This window comes from Lethenteron reissneri, chromosome 64, assembly GCF_015708825.2.
Source record: "Lethenteron reissneri isolate LAM-NWPU_2019-01 chromosome 64, ASM1570882v1, whole genome shotgun sequence".
NCBI classification, from domain to species: Eukaryota; Metazoa; Chordata; class Hyperoartia; order Petromyzontiformes; family Petromyzontidae; genus Lethenteron; species Lethenteron reissneri.
In genome coordinates, this window is record NC_083842.1 from 2595883 (window position 1) to 2617399 (window position 21517).

At 39.2% G+C, this 21517-nt stretch overlaps 1 protein-coding gene across 3 annotated transcripts; it reads right to left on the reverse strand.

Moving 5' to 3' along the window:
* Window positions 1-833: 833 nt before the first annotated feature.
* On the reverse strand, window positions 834-19762 carry LOC133359280 (zinc finger protein 845-like). 3 transcript variants are annotated; one of them, XM_061577770.1, is made up of 6 exons: window positions 19539-19672; window positions 18470-18789; window positions 17196-17307; window positions 11012-12046; window positions 8107-8367; window positions 834-6562 (listed from the first exon to the last, which is right to left on the reverse strand). In XM_061577770.1, exons 3-6 carry the CDS (start codon window positions 17266-17268, stop codon window positions 5619-5621), a joined length of 2313 nt encoding a protein of 770 aa, XP_061433754.1. In that variant the 5' UTR covers window positions 17269-17307; window positions 18470-18789; window positions 19539-19672; the 3' UTR covers window positions 834-5618. The 3 variants fall into 3 exon arrangements, with proteins under 3 accessions (XP_061433754.1, XP_061433752.1, XP_061433753.1); XM_061577768.1 differs by having other exon boundaries at window positions 17196-18796; window positions 19539-19762; XM_061577769.1 differs by having other exon boundaries at window positions 8107-8364; window positions 17196-19762.
* Between the last annotated feature and the right edge of the window lie 1755 nt (window positions 19763-21517).

Here is a 21517-nt window from a genome sequence, read left to right on the forward strand (position 1 = left end):
TAAAAAAAACATAACTCTGACGTCGAATTTATGTGATTTTATTTTTGGGCTTTGTTTGGTTACATTGTCTCCCCCTCTCCTCCCCTCCCCTTGCAAATACCCCGTCCCGTATTATTTCCCCTGCCATGATAGGGCGGTGTGCCGACGTGCTCTCGTCCGTTCTCTAATCACGATGGTGTAGTAACTCGTTATGTCAACCGTTCGTTGTTATAATTTTCGCCCTTTCTTTGCTATTCGTTCTGTACCCTTTGGCTCTTGAAGAATTTTTTTGTAAAAGTTGTATTTCAGTGGAGCGCCCTCAATCGTGTGATCAGCACATTGCTCGTGTGGATATTTCCTCTGAATAGAAGATCAAAGACACGCCAAACTGCAAATGTGGCGAGTCGCACACCATAAAGCACATTGCTGGTGATTGCCCAATGCACGTGTATTCTGGTGGAATAAATGGGACTCCACTCAGCTACTCCGGATACTGTGGAATGGCGTACAAAAACAATACAATTGGAGCTTGTCGCTTTTTTTAAACACCAGATGATAGAGATCACTAACAGTATGGAAAGAGAGAAGGCTCGCAGACCAGATGGAATAACTGTGAACGTCATGTAAGCGCAACCAGCTGTTGACATGGAAATTAAATGCCTCAAGCGTGTAATGATTCAACCATTCTTCTATTCAAAACGGTGACAGAACAGATCCATTAGCCTTCAAATAAATGTATACCACTTTCACGAAGATCGTAAGGAACCGAATAATGGACAACTTAAGAGGCCAATCAACCACATGAGCAAAACACATTTGTAAAAGGTGCAACACAATTGACCACACAAATACTATTAATCAGATCCCAGAAATATTTATTTTTTATATATATTATGCCCATCTTGTTGACATGACAAGGCAATCTATTCAGTGGAAACCGATGCATTCATTTAAGCACTTATGAATCAAGAGAACCACGTAGAATAACGTAATTGATACACATGAACATCTATATTGAATGGTAGGAAACCAATGCAGATGTAACCAAAAATACATTCTGAATGTTTGGGGACATGTGCAGGTACTAGGAAAGGAGCGCACACACACGAGTAGCAGTTGGCTCCATAAGGTGCAAAATCATTTTCAACATACATACACGGAGGGTTGGGGGATGGAACTAAAGCCAGATCATGGAATACAGTACTTGAACAGGAAACATTGTAGGTTGGGAATCAATTATGTTCACATGAATGGAATTATCTGTGAACAATCTAATGTAAAAACTGCATTTCCTTTATATCCAACATTGGAATTTATATTTCATAGATATCTAAACCAAACCTTAAAATGCAAACTACCTGTTTAAAAACCTTCTGACCACGAAGCCATTCCGAAAATAATGCATCTTACATACTGCTATACTGAGAAAATGAATTCTTCTCACATAGTGTACCTTCTTTTTTAAATCCTTTATATTAAGTTCACTTGCTTGCTTGCTTGCGCGCTTATGACCGTGCAAATCTTTCGGTCGTTTTTTAACCCACTTCCCGTGATGCAATCGAGCTGACATTTTGCACACAGACTTGTTGTGCGTGACAATTAATTTTCGTGAAATTTTTTTCCAAAATTTTCCACTTTTTAGGAAATTTTTTTTCATATTTAATTTAAAATACCAATGTGATAAAAATGAAACTCTTACTCAAGAAAAACAGAAATGAATAATAAAATAAAACCGATGCCACGCATATAAAGGATTTATAGTGAAAAACTTTGTTTTTACGGGTTAATTTTTTGATAAATTAAGTGCAGTCGACCCTTGGATATCACGGGAGTTGGGTTCTTGAAAAGTGCCGCGAAAGTCAAAACCGTCATATTCAATACCTAAGCCTTACCTAAACAATGGGGTTAAGTTCACGGCAACCAAATATGAACACATCACAATTGTAAGTACTGTACTGCATGCCAAATAAACTAAAACCAAAAAATTAAATAAACATACAAAAACCAAATACAAAAAACATTCCGAGACAATAATGAGCAGTAGCGCTACAATTAGCACACCCTACTGCAAACCTGGCTACCTGAGTTTGATCCCCGCTCACGTCAAACACTAATGACGATTATCTTAATCGGTTCTGGGTCTCCCCTAGGTCGGCTCAGCCTCAAATGAGTACCTGGTGCAATGTGAAAACATTGTTCCTGGAGAGACAAAGGCGGTGCTGGCCACCGACCCCCTCGTGCGCCGTTCCGGCCTTCATAGGAGCTGCTCGTTTGACAGCACTTGCCCCAACAGTCTCTCATTCTTGGCTCTTTCGGTAAAGTCACGGAAATGTTTTTTTAATTATTTTACATTTTATTACTTTTTTAATCTACGTGACTTTACCGAAAGAACCAATAATCTGAATTCCTTGCAGTCACGAAAGTTAAGTCAAAATTTTATCCAACAGTCTGTTAAATCTTGATTTGAAGGCTTTCGTGACTGCAGGAATCCATACTCTTTGGTTCTTTCGGTAAAGTCACGTAGGTAGAAATAAAATAAATCACGTTTCGGGCGCAACACAAGTGTCCGTCATCAGGTGCGAAAGCATGATCTGCTGCTGAGGCAGACTGTTTAATAAGTATAACCCGTAAAAACAAAGTTTTTCACTATAAATCCTTTATATGCGTGGCGGCTAGAGTCCTCTCGTCCTCTGGCTTGAGATGGCTGCCACCTATGGGTCAAATGATTGTCTGCCAGTATTAAGCAATTGGTAATTAAATATTTAATTTGTTTTCCCTAAACAGTGTAAAATTGTGCAAATTTTTTTTCACGAACATTCATTGTTTCGCACAACGAGTCTGTGTGCAAAATGTCAGCTCGATTGGATCACGGGAAGTGGGTTAAAAAACGACCGAAAGATTTGCACGGTCGTAAGCAAGCAAGCAAGCACGCAAGCAAGCAAGCAAGCGAACTTAATATAAAGGATTTAAAAAGGTTTGAAATGGGTGTAGCCCAAGAGTCTCTGTGAAGGCTACAACGGGGGAGTCTTTGTCCGCGAGATGCTTGCACGCACAGGTTGAGGTGCCACCGACGACCTCGCGTCCCTCGCCTGCCGCGCCCCACGGTATCAGCAACGATACAATACTTCTGGGTACAGTGTACCCGCGAAAGGCCAAAACTAAACCCCCGCAATAGGTAAAATGATATCCCAAAAAGGTTGCCCGCAATAGGGCGAACCCGTGAACGTTAACCCCACGAGATTAACGACAAAAGTAAAAAAATCAAAGTGTCTCCCGACCTCCGCGTGCACATTGCAAAATATATCCAAAAGAATCAAACTAATTTTGGCAAATGTAGAATAAAAACACACATTGAGGGCATTGTTCCACAACTGCTGTCACACTTGTGAATGCCATTCGTAAAGCCACGTGACTGATATTTCAGAATTCAGTTTTTGGAAATGAGAATTTAAAATAGTAAATATAACTGAACTCACGCTGTTTTTTTAAAGCATTTTGAATTCCAATTGTTGCTCTCAATATTACCATGCATGTTAGTTTGGATGGCTTGCTAAATTGCCATTACACATAGTTCTGGTTGTTTATTGGCGATGTTTATAAACGCTGTTTTTGTTATGCAATCTCTGTAAACCCTCCCTTCTCATACAACGTGCTTGGCTGCAGTTTCAGCTGCTTTGTTCAGGTCATCATTGAAACAGACCCTGTTAGCTCAATGGCCCTTAACCAAAATAACCCGCAAGACTGACTAATTGATGCCCTGTCAAGTGACTCAAGCGTCAGCTTAGGAAGGCGTAAGAAGGAACATTGTATTTGACAGCATTTCACTATTATTTCGACTTTATTTTGGACGTAATAATTAATGTATTTACCTAAAAAATATTGTTCATTGAACATTTTTAAAGCTGGATGAGCATGTTAAAACTATTTAAAATAGTAACGGTAGCATGTATTACACTACAGAATTTATATACATAAAAATAAGTCTATATGGCTTCAGATGAATATGCTTCTAACATTACAGCGAAAAAAGTAACCCGTAAAAACAAAGTTTTTCACTATAAATCCTTTATATGCGTGGCATCGGGGCGGCTCGAGTCCTCTCGTCCTCTGGCTTGAGATGGCTACCGCCTATGGGTCAGATGATTGTCTGCCACCATTAAGCAATTGGTAATTAAATATTTAATTATTTTTCCCTAAACAGTGTAAAATTTGGGAAATTTTTTTCACGAAAATTAATTGTCACACACAACGAGTCTGTGTGCAAAATGTCAGCTCGATTGGATGACGAGAAGTGGGTTAAAAAACGACCGAAAGATTTGCACGGTCATAAGCAAGCAAGCAAGCACGCAAGCAAGCAAGCGAACTTAATATAAAGGATTTAAAAAGGTTGGAAATGCAATGATGTTGTATTTTCTTTTTAAACATCAAGAATGCGCTGTACTTTCATCATGCTTCTCATTTATTAGAGTTAACATCAGTGGGAATCTCTCAAAAACAGACGAAATATTCAGTGGTAATCGTATTTTTCCAGTATACTGTAAATAATTCAGTAAATTAACCAAATATGAATTAAATATACGTAACATTGAAATATTAATAACTTAACTCTTGACAATTAAACAAACCCAATTGAACGTTTGAATGTTTTAGGAAAAGTAATATCCAAAAATGAGAGCGTAAGGTCACTCCTAGCAGACAAAGTGGTCGACTGAAACATTCGGTGAACCCATGGTCTCGGGCACGTTGCACAGAATGCCACATCCTTCCACGCAGAGCAATGGCTGGAAAAAAATCAGCATGGGCCAAATTCTGATTTCACCATGTTCAGCCACGAGAAGTTTTACTGCATACATAATTAGTTGCACCCAAGCTTGTTGACATTTGAAAGAAACAGGAAAACCTCGCCAAGCGCAGGAGTTATATTCGACGAGAGCTTTTGAGATAAATAGGGGTGTGTTCCGGATTTCGAAATGATCACCCCTTCCCTCTTTGCCTGCACTTGTGATTGTAATTAAGGATGCCGAGTCGCTCTCGATTACTTAAGTGTGTGTACTCGTTCAATTTCACCTCAACATAAAACCCTCGTCTCCATTACTCTTCCGGCACCGCAGCACTCATATGCCCAACGCTCGCACCCTGCACTGAATTTGCCGGCCCGACGCTCACCCCTCCCCCCCAACACCGTTACTTGAACGTGAATGCTTTGCCATCTCGGTATCCGTATGGTTGACGTACTCAACGAGTAGACGGCTATATGCATGCACCAATGTGTGAACATTTGCGTTGCGCGTGAGTGTTGCGTTACATTATCGCACGCAAAAAAATACAAAAACGTACTCAAAAACACACGGTGAAGTTTTCACAATTGATTCATTCACACCTTAAGTGACTTTCAACGGATACAGCACTCGCGTCTCACAAGCCGAGCAATAATCTTGGCAATGTCAAACCACGCATAGCCGAAACATCACTCTGTGGTTCGGAAAACAGACCTTATAAAACCATTAATATCTGAAACAAGCGTTTAATTAAATCACGATCGGTAAGGTTTTCCTGTGTAAGTTTGGGGTGATAGACAGAGAGCCTGAGAGCCAGGAAGGATATGCCAGTGATTAAGGACAGTGCGTTCTTAAAGTTTATTACAGACTTATATGTCGTCTGTGAGTCTTCTTATGGACCTTCAGGTTGCAATTTAATGAAAAACACTTTCCACAATCTTGGCATTCATACGGTTTTTCTCCAGTGTGTGTCCTCTGATGGGACTTGAGATGAGGTTTTTGTGAAAAACCCCTGCCACATAGTGTGCATGTAAAAGGTTTATCTCCAGTATGTGTTTTCTGATGGACCTTTAAGTTACTATAGTATGAAAAACTCTTCCCACACTCCTTACAGATAAATGGTCGTTCACTACTGTGCATCTGTTGATGTTGTTTCAGAGAAGAAGGAAATGAAAATCTTTTTCCACAATCCGGGCAAACAAATGTCCTTTCTCCAGTGTGCAGCAACTGATGAGTCTTCAGAGAAGAAGTTTGTGAGAACCTCCTTCCACATTCCTGACAAATAAATGGCTGTTCACCATTGTGAGTCAATTTATGGATTTTTAGAGATGATCCCTGTGAAAATCCTTTTCCGCATTCCTTGCAGAGAAATGGTTTCTCTCCAGAATGTACAATTTCATGATTTTTTAAAGTAGACTTGAGTGAAAATCCTTTTCCACAATGTTTGCAAATAAACGGTTTCTCTACACTATGTGTAAATTCATGTGCCTTCAATGTGGATTTCAATGCAAATCCTTTCCCACATATCTTGCATATAAAAGGCCTCTCTCCAGTGTGTATTCTTTTATGAGCCTTCAGGTGTTGACCTTGAGAGAATTTTTTTCCACAGTGTGTGCAGATATATGGTTTCACTCCAGTATGCGTTCTCATATGAACAACTAAAGTACGTTTATCAGAAAACCTCTTACCACAATGCTCACACATGTAAGGCCTTTTTGTAACATTTTCACCATTTGTATTCAGAATAGAACCATCTAATAGCTCCTTCTCATACTCTTCCTCAACGAGTGTCCTCTTGGCAGCCTCTATGGAGAGAAAAAACAGGAGGATTAAAACTATTAACCAATATTTTCATTCTACCAAAAGGTCTAACTTAATGTTATTCTGGCGACTTGTTACAATTTAAAGTTAGATCTGGGAGAACATTTGCAGAAACTTAATTTCCCATCATAAAAATGTGTTATGCATTGTTCTTCTTTACTGCTTCTTTCTCCAACTCACTGCCTCACTGATCCTGAGGCAGCGATGTCTGTCACTTTGTACCACACTCGCATCTCTTAATAAAGCTTTGTGCTTTGTTCTACCATTGCATCTGACTCCATACATCTTCACATGTCTGCATTCCCCATTCCACACATCTACACTGTGCCCATTTCCAGCCTCTCAATGCATACATCTCACACTCCACAAAAACCCATAATGTGCTTATCTCCTCTTCTCGCCACGCAGCCCAGCACTCAATAGATAGTCACAGTGCATTGATGTGTGTAGTCAGTGCCAATGCATTATTAGTGCACATCACTCCATGTGGAGTGAAGTGGAATGGTGGGAAATACAGAGGCGGAGACACTGCACTGGATATGTATCAAGTAATGCGCCAGCACATACAAAGGGGGCATAGTATGAAGATGCATTGAGATAAGGAGAGCATTGCTATGCATTGCAATATACCGTAATTGATATGCAGTACTTTTCATGTCGTAGTGCACATCTTGGTTTGAAAAACGATCGAAAATGGGATATTTTACATGTTTAGGTAGATTCAGGGAAACGTTCGTGGGACACTTCTAGCAGGAAAATGTAATATTATTGCCAATGGCGATTTTTAGTATGTAAAACAGCCCAAGTTTTTAAATAATTAATGTGTTTAATACTTAAACATTAACTTTTAAACATAGATAACCAACAGCCATGTTAAAATGGCTGACTCCAAGTAAAAACTGGCATGCCAGGAGTTGAACAGGCTGGAAGTCCAGTGTGCTAACTATTCAGTTAAAATATTTATGTTTATTGTGAGACATATCTACGTGTGCCAAACCAGTTTTTTTCATGCTGTTGCTAGAAGTGCAAAACATATATTACCCCATCTTCCACCTAGCACCTACACACAAATCAATGTCTTCGCTCCATCTCTTAATTATTTTCAGTATGCCAGACACCCTCCATAACCCAAAATGTCTCCAAATGTGTTTGGCTTCAAAAGGTTTTTAAGGTATACATTTTCAAATCAATACATTTACTCCAACTGTATTTACTGATGGAATTCTAAGAAGCATTCTTTTTTGTTCCATACAATTTGTTTTGGAAATATTTCAACGTAAGGTTTCGGATAGCTTTTTTACCCTGGGCTAGAACAGAAAAAATAAGAAAAGTGACTGGAACAGGACGGCATTTTTATTTAGAAATTCGAATAAAACTGAATATTTGTTTCAATTGTTCCCCATTACTGCCTGTAGCCCATCAACTATTTTGTAAAAACACACTTGCCTTTGTACAAAATGTCTTCAAAATGTATAAAGATTGTTACCATAATGCGTTGTTTGTGAAATTTGCTTGACATCTCTCTCACCGTTGCTGCTGTTTTCTATTTTCACCTCTGCCCACAGTTGCTGAGTAGCACATCCACCATGTGTTTCCACCATCTCTTCACAATTTACAACGTCCACTTCAGTAGTTTTACACTCCAGGCCTGATACGAGTGATATCTCTACGACAGCACACTCTGTTGAGACATCTTGCTCACATACAGTGTCTGCACTTTGAGACCCTTGGGTCTTATGGTTAGAATGTTCAGCCAACTTTCCACATTCAACGTCATGCGATTCCTCTGCTGCAGAAACAACAGTGACAAAAAATACACATCACACAATTAAGTTTTGGTATGTAAGATTATAAAACACTAAGACTTAATAAATTAACTGACTTCTGCCAATCATTCAAATTGTGAGAATTTCAACGTTTATCTTTATCCTCTCCTGTTATTAGTAGTCATTTGACGCATTAAGGTCTCTGATATTTTACATCACTTATGGCTTAGTTTGAACACTCCCACGTTTTATTATTTAGACTGTAAAATCTATCACTTTTGCTGCCGCATCAATCCTCGTGTCTTTGGTTAAAATTCATATTATTTTTTAGTCTGACAGAGCTCAAAACTGCCCCAATACTCATGTAAAACTGCCGTCAGTTTGGAAATCTGATTCTCCATACACACCTCTTGCCAACCTCCAAGCTTTAATCTCACTTCGATATAGCTTCATCTAAATTATGTCTGTAACCAGGTAAAATAATGGGATGGAGGTCAAAATATGTCTTGTTACCAAATCAATTTTTTTTATAGATGACATAAGCCAATTTTTGTAAGAGCAGAGTGATCAACTTTAGGGTTAAAAGATGGCCGTTTTATGTATCAATGTTTACGTTGATGTATGGCTCTGATAACGAGGCTTTAAGAAAGCAACTCGAAAAATATCGTCAGGCATTTGAATAATTATTTTTAAGAAATTGTGGCAGAATCAGATAAACAAATTGAAACGCAAGAACAGTCACAGTAGGTAGGGCATATCTCCATTAATGATGACGAGGACAGGTTACAGACAGGTATTAGAAAAGGTATCCATGTCAGCAAACAGCTGGGGAAAGACCTATAACCAGATGATGGGATCCTGCTAGAACGAGCCTTATAGTTTGGGTATTGATATCATAGATACATTAATTAATAAAAAACTGCAAAGTTTTGGAATGCATCGAATTGGTTTAGGAAGTGCTATGTGTACAATCATTGCATAACACACACAGCCAATAATCTTATTTCTCACCTATTTTATCTGTTATTCATCTGCAAAATAAATGTACAAATATCCCACAGTAGAATCACTGTCTTCATAACAAAATACACATCCATGGATATAGCAGAGTTAGCCCTATCTCATCATTGTGTTACTGCTTTGTCGGCCCCCATTATACACTCTTGCATTTAATACTCTGAATAATTATGCAGGCATCACCAGCTCATTTGTTTTCTAGTTCCACTCTCACCTCTCAAACAGCTCTTTATAAATTTCTATATGAATACTGTATTTTTCTCAAAACAGAGATATGCCATCTTCCAAGGCTCCATCCTCAACTGCCTGTTAGTCCAAATATATCTCCTCCCTCAAAAATCATCTTGAGGTTAAATGTTGACCATCATTTCCATTCTGATGACATTCAGCTCCACATCGCCATTGAATCCATTAACCCATGTTCACTGTCCACTCGCATCTTGCTTTGATGCATCTCACCTCCGATTCGGTCTCTCCAAATAAATGTTGCCAAAACTGAATGCACTCATGAGCAAAACAGTCCAATCTCAGTAAAGACTCCAATTTAAGCATGTACCTCCTGAACTCTGAAACCACTTGCAGTGAACAAGACGTTACAATTGTCATCGATCCCGAGCTATCATTCTCTTCCCACATCTCAACTCTACAGGACCTAAAACCTCCATTCTGTGCAACATCTCACACATCCACCATTTTCTTACATCAAATACTGCTGATAAAATGAATTTATTTATCACAACCTGACTTAACTCTGGCAAATCTCTCATCTATGGCCCCTACACATCTCTCACACTCGAGACCAGTGGTTCTTAACCTGGGGTGCATGCACACCCTGGGGGTGCAAGATGCCCTTTCTGGGGGTGCAAGACATGCCAGATTTTTTTCCAAAAGAAATAATCGAAAACACGATTACAGCACTGGCACGTAAGTACAACTACTTTGTTTCATCAAACCTATGTATTTATGAACATTATAAAAACATTAACGATGGAGAACCAAAGTGGTGCAGGCTGCAGTAAAGGTAAGAACCACTGCTCCTGATGATCAAATATGCTACTGCCATACTGTCGCCTGCACACACATCAGCTTCCACATACCACAAACTATAATGCCTCCACACTGTCTCCCTATCCAATACTGGATAAACTTCAAGATGGCACTTCAGTATTCATAATTCATGCACTCACGCCTGCCTACATGCACTTCCTCTAATGTCACTTTACTCCCGTCTGCAAGCTCTCTGTTCTCAAGATAAATGATTTCTATTAAAGCCCAATTTAACCTTCAATCTGTATTTCAAAAACACAAATGCTGCATTGGACATTGAGCCATCATAAATGGTATAACAGTTAAAATTTGAATGGCATTTGTAATGGTTCTGCCAATGCTTAATCACTTCTATTCAAGTGCAGCTTAACGATTTAGGCTCTCTACATCAATACATTAGTTGCTATCCTAAAACTTAACCGATTTTTGCTTTGCAAAGCGTGAAGTTGTAAAAACCAACAAATTGAGCATTTGCAAGTCATGGTTAATATTGATATTTCCAGGTGATATCATACAGTCTTAAAAAAAACATTTTATATATACAAGCACTTCTATACAGCATGCTTTTATATTTATATCTAAAATAAAAAATGCTTCACTTGCCTTGTCTGGTGTTCTTCGTTTTTTCATCTTCCCACATCTGACAAGCTACTTGGATTTCCTGTGAATATGAAATTTCTTTACATCCAACATTACCTCCATCATACTGAAAGTTCTCTTTTTGGATGGACTGCACCTGGATAGCATCAACATTTTCACTTTGTAATTTGTTTTGTTCGCATACATCTCCTTTAAGATGAGTCTTCTGATGAGCTTTAAGATTGTAATTTAGCGAAAAGCTTTTTCCACAAACATTACATTCATATGGCTTCTCTCCAGTGTGTATCCGCTGGTGGGTTTTCAAGTGAGGCTTTTGCGCAAAACCCCTTCCACAATCTTTGCATATGAAAGGTTTTTCTCCTGTATGTGTTTTTTGATGGACAGTCATGGCACTTGAATATGAAAAACTCTTCCCACACTCTTTGCAAACATATGGTCTCTCTCCAGTATGAATTTTCTGATGTTCCTTCAGGGTGGATGCCTGTAAAAACCTTTTTCCACAATCTGCGCATATAAATGGCCTTTCTCCAGTGTGCGTGAACCGATGAGTTTTGAGGGAAGAAGGCTGAGAAAACCTCTGGCCACAATCTTGGCATGCATATGGTCTCTCTCCGGTGTGGGTCAACTGATGAACCTTCATGTAAGAAGCCTTTGAAAACCCTTTTCCACAGTCATTGCAAACAAATGGCTTCTCTAAAGAATGTGTCAACGAATGTGTCTTCAAGGTGGATTTAAGTGAAAAACGTTTTCCACAGTCTTGACATATAAAAGGCTTCTCTCCAGTGTGGGTCCTCAAATGAGCCTTCAGGTGTTGACCTTGAGAAAATCGCTTTTCACAATGTTTGCACATGTATGGCTTCACTCCTGCATGTATTCTCTGGTGGACAGCTAACGTACGCTTACTTGAAAATGTTTTTCCACACTGCTCACACATGTACATCTTCTCTGCATTTGTAGCCGATTTATTTTTCAAAATAGATTCATTTAAAGGATCATTTCCATAATCCACATGATTCAGAATCTTCCCTGCCACCTCCACTGCAAAGGTTAAATGGGAAGAAAAGTTAATAGCTGTAAAAGTAACATTTGAATTAATTCTTGATCTCTCAAAACATACATTTCCTTTCCCCCATTGTCTTAACATTACTTGTTTTTCATATTTCTTATAAAACCAGTTACTCATTTAGGATTATGAAAGATATAAATTATGCCCGAGCTCAATTTATTCTCTGCCACATTATCATTTAAAATCAATCTTTATACAAAAAAATACATTAAATTGTCCTACACTGGCCAGATTCAGAATCCAAATACCAAAGTAAAATATTCAGAACAGTTTTTTTCTAATTAGATGTTATTACATTTGGGAAACATTGAAACACATTTTGTTACAAGTCAAGGTTCAAGTCTTAATTTTAATTCACAAGACTTCACAGCATACGAGCGGAAGTGCTATGTGGAAACAATTATGGAGCACGATGATGAGTATGATGACTACAACGTCACATGCATGCATCTCGGTGGACCAGCAAATGCCTTCGATTAGCCACCAAAAAACTGCATCAGCTCTGTAACAAAACTTCATGTGCTCTGCTCAACAACAACATTAGTAACAGCTTCAGGATAAAAGTACTAGCCGAGCGACCAGACAATGAAAGACATTTTTGCTGTGACAACAAAAATTGTCTTTGGGATGACATGGTGGCGAGCTGTTAACTACCTCGCCCGGTATACAGGTTGTGAGTTCGATCTCAACCCTTAAGCTTGTATATTAGGAGTTTGAATGTTCTCCCCGTGATCGCGTGGATTTTTCTCCAGGTCCTCCGGTTTTTCCCAACATATTTAGAAACGTGCTTTAAGAGTATTTGGCTGCCGTAACTTTCCACACAAGTCACTTTGTGAAGCTATCATTTGTGTCCAGGTCACTTCTGAAAAAGCTATATAGCTTAGTGGGCCTTACCTGGTAAAATAATAGTTTTAGTAGTTTATAGTATAGTAAATTAAATATTCTTAGGTTTTTTTCAGTAAAGTCACGTAGGTAAAACATCAAAATTAATGAAAATAAAATAAAATAATTTTGATGTTTTACCTACGTGACGTTACCGAAAAAACCTAAGAATATGAATCATTGCAGTCACGAAAGCTTCAAATCTAGAAGTAAATTTAATGTTTCTTCTATTTAAAAACAGGCTAAATACTGTACAGAAAATCATTTCGAAAATGCTACAATTGCGAATGTCTTGTTTTTGAATCGCTAATTTTATAAGCACATCCAAACACCAGACATGTCATATCTTATTGGAGAGATCATCCTTAAATTTGCAATTCTAATTACTGCTCCATATTTATGTCTGTTATGCCACGTGAATACAGGGGAAGTGAATGCGAGAATAATTGCTACTGGTCGTGGATTACAGACAATATAAAGGAACTCAATCAAAAAATTATTATTTTAAGAAAAAACCTTTCATGAAAATAAATGTTGGCAAAACATCAATTTAATTATTTTCTGCCTTTAGTGTGGTGCAAAGTAAAGGCCTAAACTTTGACTTTGAAAAACATAAAATGTTAATGTTTGTCAAATTAAATGATTCCATGATCCCACAATTATACATTAAAAAAAATCCCTATATATTATTTTGGTTTGTATATTTAGAATTTGCATCAGAAAATATACTATTATACTAATTTTTATATCTCTAGACGTTCTGATTGGCAATATTCCTATAAATGCCTGCAAAAATAACACCAGTCACTAAAACTTCCAACTCCTCTATTGCTTGTACATTTCATTGTAGGATCATGGGTAGTGATACAATTTCAGAAACCACCATATATATATCAAGCTGCTTACGAACAAAGTTACAGGAAAATCAAAGACATGTCACTTACAAGGCCATTTTTATCTTCCATGGATTGACCCTTGTGTATAACATCTCCCATCACTTTTTTCTGTCTCATCTACACGTATTTTGAGTGGTAATGCAGTTTGCTGTTTCTTGCAGTCATGGTTTTTACCACGTGTGTAATAACAATAATACACGCCGTCTGCTTTAGTGGATGTTAAAGATCCCCTGATGTCATTCACAAGAATGAGTTAGAATTTATATTGTAAAACGGATGATCCTGTTTAGCCAGTTGCCCGGCTCTTTTACAACGGTGATCTATGTTGCGTGAGCACAGCAACAAAACAAAGGCAAAAACATCAATATTTCACAACTAACAATGTATTTAATGGTCCTAAATGAAAAAACATGTGCAAATATGATGAGCAAGAGGTGCCATGAAAAGCTAGATAAAGGTCAAAGTATGCTCTGTCTTAGTATAATAGGGAAATAAATTGGGTGAGTCAAGGGAGGGAAACCAAGCTCAAGATGAGCAACAAGGGTATTCCAGAAGCTTTGGGCAGCAACACAGAAAGGCTTTTCACAAAAGTTTAGAAATGTTTTGGAGGAATAAGGGGACACTTCTGAGGCTACAGAAGAGAGTAAGATGAACTTCGTGGTCTTTTAGGTAATTGGCAGATTTGTGATGGTCTCTCCAGATATCCTGGGGAAAAGATTTGAGATAATATGCAGGTTGCAATAATGAATTATATAGGGGCATAAAAGGAAATACGGAGAACCGATGGGTATAATAGAACGATATATTTGAAGGTAGATTCAAAAGTTTGGCAGTAAATGGTGCCACCATCATAAAATATGGGAAGACGGTGGCATTAACTATATATTTATATCGAGTCAAGGTGGAATACAGCATTTGTTTCTGTAAAAGAATATCTTTTTGGCCAAGTGGTCAATGTGGGTCTTGAAAGACAAGTTCAAGTCAAGGACAATGCCGAGGTATTTCAAGTTGTGAACCTGATAAATAAGGTGCGAGTTCAGAAGCATAATATACATCGGTGGTGAGACAGGCTGAGGGCAACCCAAAAATGACGTAAACCTGGTATTTTTAGGAATTGACCAGTTTTATGGCAATACATTTAAGTTTTAAGATCATCGAAGTCCTGTTGCAGATGCTGTTGTAACTCCTCCATGGAAGTTCCAGAGGTCATTAGCAAAAAAGTGCAGATGAAAAAGTGGAGGTTAAAGATGCCTAGGTTATTCAAGAGCACAGAAAACAGGATAGAGCCCTGAGAAATTACTTTAGTAATGGGGGTCCTGTCAGATGATGTATTATTGACAGAAATAATTTGAAACTAGTAGATAAGCAGTTGCAAATCCAGTTGATTGCACAATATGAAAATGTAGGCATTTAGCCTTTGCAGCATTCCAGAGTGGTCCACAGTGTAAATTGTATTAGACAAGTCAAGGAATAGGATGACACGATGACAAGATTCAAGACTGTTGAAGATAGTCAAGAGTATCTAATCTTTCTTGAAAGATGCTGGTATCAGGGCGCAAATTTTACCAATTGAAAAATGACTCGTAAATTACTCAATTGCGATAACAGGACTCTCCCAATATAAGTTGCCGCATTATGCGATGTTTTGCATAAACATTCCTGATTAATTAAGGAACATATTTCCTAATAAGTGTAATGTTTTGCAAATCGTTCCTTTAAAAAAATTGCACAACATTTTTCGTATTTTTTCTACTAAGATCGCACAAGGTGAAAATTGACTATTTTGTGATGTAATACCATACTGTACATAAATACATGCTTAGCCTCCTTCGGCCAGCCCGGCCGTTTCTTGTGGTGATTGTGCACGTGTTAGCTAGAAATATAGCATTCAAATATAAGTACAAAGGGCTTAAATAGAGTGTAAAACACACAGTAAGCGTTTTGAAACACGTGAAAAGGCAGTCGATATTTCCAAAATTCTTGGCCTACCCACAACTTCGGTGAGAACTATTCGAGTTAATGCAGGAAACATTTTTGAACGTGCTCAAAATGTGGCACTTTTAATTGCCACTAAAATAAATCAGTTGTGGAATTCTAGAAAATTTGGAAATACATTTTAAGTGCGTGGATTGAAGATCAAAATCAGCATATCGCTTCAACCATCTTTGGTAAGATTTACCTAATCATTTGTATTTCCTAACCTATAATCATAAGCATGTTTGTACACATCATAATATTGAGTCACGCATTTTTTTCAGATATGTCAGCTAGGAACAAAACCCCTGATTGTTTACATTATGCCTGTGGGAAATTAGAGTTCGCTTTAGGTCATTTCGACTTGAGTAGCATTTTCCGGGAACACATCCCTTACGTATAGTGAAGGATTCCTGTATACATAGCAATCATCGCCCCCTACTGGCAGTCTAATGCCCAGTTGCAGGCGAGGCGCCGAGTCACTTTGTGCGCAGAGGGGCAGCTGCCACTGAGGGTGCCCCTTCAAATGTTCAAATTGAGGTATGATACTCTTTGGTTCTTTCGGTAAAGTCACGTAGGTATATATATATATCTACGTGACTTTACCGAAATAACCAATGAGTATGGATTCCTGCAGTCACGAAAGCTTCAAATCAAGATTGAGGTATGATGTGAATGACTCTTGACATGCCCTTGCGTAAAAGGGCACGGTATCAAAAAAGTCACATTCGTCATGTTGCTGTGATAAATAAAATTAAATACAATATTACTGATAATTGCAAAAACAGATTAATAATAACGTTTGATTTAATGAATATGATCACATAATGGTAATTAATATAATCAAATTGTCAGTAATTGTTAAGATGATGTTAATCATTCGTAAAAAAGTAAACATTTCATTGGAACATTCTTTTTTATTTTACATTATACTGTGACAATATATTGTTACTGAGATATGGATCCTATGAAATATGTATCTGCATAGAACGGGTAAGATTATTTTCCCAATGTATTGGCAATAATCCAATTTGATAACAAAAAAGGAATTATTAAACCAGCCCATTCCGAATGATGAATAATGCACTTTTGCCAATTACGATTGCGATTGAATCAGAATATATTGATATTCCTGCTGGATTATTTAATTTAACTGTATAATCCACCACCCATGGTGCATTATGCACATTACGATTTACGTAAAATGTACTATTTTACATAATGCATTTCACCACCACATCATCTCCCCTGTTTATGCAAGTTACGAATACATACAGTACTTAAAAACATTAAATAGAACTTGTATTTTCCACAAACAACATAAAATGTCACATTTGTAATAACAATGAAGATTGATTCAAGACCAAACCTTGGTTTGTGTTTTTTCCTGTCACTTGGGCCACGGTGATGTAAATGATGCGAATCGCCTGTGAATGCGACATGCTTCCAACAGCTTTCAATGACTCCCAGCAGCTACCCAACTGCAACAAATTGACAAGCAAACATGACACAAGATATGCAAAAGGTCAATGAAGAGCCAGTGGCTTCAAAAAGGAGCGAGTGGTGTTACAATCAATGGAGAATGTTGAACTAAAAGTACATTATAATAAAAGCCTATCTGTCTATTGTCTTTCCAGATGTGTTAATCAGAAGCAGTTTAACCTTCTCAACAATATTAAATGAAATACTGATGCGGGTCCCCAGAAGTGCCAGGTAACCCAGAGCATGTGTTCTTAGTTCTGGCGTACTGGGTATGGAGTCAAGTTCATGATGACAGCCATCAAAGGTAAGTCAGCTCATGCACAGGTACTATATAAATTGTGGCGTCAAAAGATTCTGAGAGATGGTGACTGCATGGGAGCTCTTCAATCACCAGTGAATTGCTAGCTCATGAAATAACATTTTGGCACATCAGCTTTGATAAACAATTTTTTAAATATATAAACACCATCGTCCACCACCGACATATACAATATTATATGATTCAAATGTATAATACAATGTAACACTTTTCAACGAAGTATAAAAGTCGCAATGCATTGGCTTTCTGAGGTCACAATAACTCTCGTAAAGATATCATAACCATCATGGAATGACCAATGCACATCTGGATGAAGGCCTTCCTAAGCTGCCACCACCTCTCACAATCTTGGACATAATCCATTCAGCACCTGCACATGAGTTGATTTCATTGCTCCATCTCCTTGGTGGACATCTTCTTAAATGCGTTACATTCCTTGGCTGAAATTCAATTATAATTCAATGGAGTGGGGTGGGGATCCGAGAGGTGTGGACCCAAGTAACTATCCATCATCATGATTTCAATCAGTGACCTAACCATTGCATGGATTAAGACCAATACAATGTATGATTTGTGTTTGTTGCCTGAAAATGTTTCCTTTTTATCTTTCAGAGTAATTTAGGTATGCATGTCTCCTGCTGTAAGATCCACGTGTGCCTCCGTCTCTCAAGCTGGAAAGCTTTACAGGAGCCATGAGCACATGCACGATGTTTGTCTGTTCCTTGATTATATTCTAAACCTATTGAATGTCGGCGTTTGCTTTGTGAGAGCAGTGAAAGGGGAAGACGCGCGCCCGTGTGGGGCTTCGTCCACCGCGTAAAGGCGGCGATCAGGACACCAACCAGATGGTGCCGTGCACGGCGTGACCTCGAGAAGTTGGCGTGACCTCCAGAGGTTGGCGTGACCTCGAGAAGTTGGCGTGACCTCGAGAAGTTGGCGTGACCTCCAGAGGTTGGCGTGACCTCGAGAAGTTGGCGTGACCTCGAGAAGTTGGCGTGACCTCGAGAAGTTGGCGTGACCTCGAGAAGTTGGCGTGACCTCGAGAAGTTGGCGTGACCTCGAGAAGTTGGCGTGACCTCGAGAAGTTGGCGTGACCTCGAGAAGTTGGCGTGACCTCGAGAAGTTGGCGTGACCTCGAGAAGTTGGCGACAGCTGCGGAGACCTTCACACTCCAGCCGTGTAAACACAGGTCGTCCTCTACTTACGATGGAGATGTGTTACGACGACCCCATCATCGTAAGTCAAAAATATCGTAAGTCGAAGATGGCCTAGCCTAGCCAGGAGTCTTAAAGAATGGTAATAATTTAGCAAAACAAAGCAAATTTACAGTACCGTAGTATAAACTATATACTGTGTGTATTTATTAATTACAATACTGTATTGCACAGTAAAATGTAAAGTAAAAAAAAACAAGGTAAATTCTTAGCCTACCTATATGAACTGCAATTTAATAGAAATTTATTTCAGGAAACAATCTTATCTGCGATTAAAAAAAAACTTTTCACATGCATCGATCGTAAGTTCGAAATATCGTAAGTCGGGGACTCTCTGAATGTAATTCGCGTACAGACGGGGCCGTCCGCTCGGGCACGAAGCACAAACATCGGAGGGGCTCCAGCAATGATGATGGGCAACACATCTCTGGGATAACGCCGCATTTGAAAGGCATTCCGTGAATGTCACGTTTTACACGAGCGATCGACACGATCACCGCAGCCAAGGTCCGATCAAGATTAACAACAACAACAACGTCCGTTCGCTTTTTCTCAACCAGTACATTCGACAGCGACTTTGTATCTCTCGTGGTGCCGTTTTATCGCGGTCATATCAAGAGGCCTCCATCCAGCTGCGGAGCGACAAAAGGGCTTGCACATGGGGCACATCGTGTGTGTGTTTGAGTGTGTATCGTACCCGAGGCCTTCTGTGCAGCGGGACCCGTGACAAGGCCGCGCGGCGCCGCGGTCACGATGCGTCTCGTCCTCGTAAGCGCCGACAAGCACGAAACGGCGTGACCACGACTCGTTCCACGTCTAACCCCGCGCGAAATAAACTACGCGGTGACTACAGCGGTGACTACAGCGGGATCCGTGCCCAAGCACTCAGCGGACATGACGTCTCTTGCTGGCGGCGGTGGCGGCCTCCTCGACCCCGTGGGCACATGACGTGAAATTGAACGCAATGTTTATACCCGGTTGCCATCTTGTTAAGTTCACCAGTGTACATGACGTGAAACTGAACGCAATCTTTATACCAGGTTGCCATCTTGTTAAGTTCACCAGTGTACATGACGTGAAACTGAACGCAATGTTTATACCAGGTTGCCATCTTGTTAAGTTCACCTGTGTCCGTGACGTGAAACTGAATGCAATGTTTATACCAGGTTGCCATCTTGTTAAGTTCACCTGTGTCCATGACGTGAAACTGAACGCAATGTTTATACCCGGTTGCCATCTTGTTAAGTTCACCAGTGTACATGACGTGAAACTGAACGCAATGTTTATACCCGGTTGCCATCTTGTTAAGTTCACCAGTGTACATGACGTGAAACTGAACGCAATGTTTATACCAGGTTGCCATCTTGTTAAGTTCACCTGTGTACATGACGTGAAACTGAACGCAATGTTTATACCAGGTTGCCATCTTGTTAAGTTCACCTGTGTCCGTGACGTGAAACTGAACGCAATGTTTATACCAGGTTGCCATCTTGTTAAGTTCACCTGTGTCCATGACGTGAAACTGAACGCAATGTTTATACCAGGTTGCCATCTTGTTAAGTTCACCAGTGTACATGACGTGAAACTGAACGCAATGTTTATACCAGGCGGCCATCTTGTTAAGTTCACCAGTGTACATGACGTGAAAATGAACGCAATGTTTATACCAGGTTGCCATCTTGTTAAGTTCACCTGTGTCCATGACGTGAAACTGAACGCAATGTTTATACCAGGTTGCCATCTTGTTAAGTTCACCAGTGTACATGACGTGAAACTGAACGCAATGTTTATACCAGGCGGCCATCTTGTTAAGTTCACCAGTGTACATGACGTGAAAATGAACGCAATGTTTATACCAGGTTTCCATCTTGTTAAGTTCACCAGTTTACATGACGTGAAACTGAACGCAATGTTTATACCCGGTTGCCATCTTGTTAAGTTCACCTGTGTACATGACGTGAGAATTTGATGTAATCTGCAGACCAGGCGGCCATGTTGTTAAGTTCACCAATGCACATGACGTGAAATTGAAAGCAAAGTTTAGACCAGGTTGCCATCTTGTTAAGTTCACCTGTGTACATGACTTGAGAATTTGATGTAATCTGCAGACCAGGCGGCCATGTTGATAAGCTCATCAGTGCACATGACATGAAAACGGAATGCAATGTTTAGACCAGGTTGCCATCTTGTTAAGTTCACCAGTGCATATGCCGTGAAAACGGAATCAAATGTGCAGACTAGGTTGCCATCTTGTTAAGTTCACCAGTGCATATGACGTGAAAACTGATTGTGCAGACCAGGCGGCCATCTTGTTAAGTTCAAACATCCTTCACACGTATGTTTATTTGTTGCACGAACGATCTCGTTTAGACAGTTTCCCGGCTATTTCCCAAGGGAGATCCGTGGTGTGTGAGCACATCAACACAGCAAAGCTAACAAACAGGGTATTTAACAATCGTCAACAAAACAAGTGAATAACAAATAAAACTCCTAATGTAATGAAAGCAAAATGCGCCAGAAAAAAGTTCGATACAGGTGCAAGTCAGCTCTATATTTTCGTCTAAGAGTGCCATAAATATACGCGAATCTAAAAAGATAGTGCATACACGCTGGAGAAAAATGTGCCAAAAAAAGTTATCTGGGAAATAAAGAGGGGGAGATGAGTAGATGAGCGGA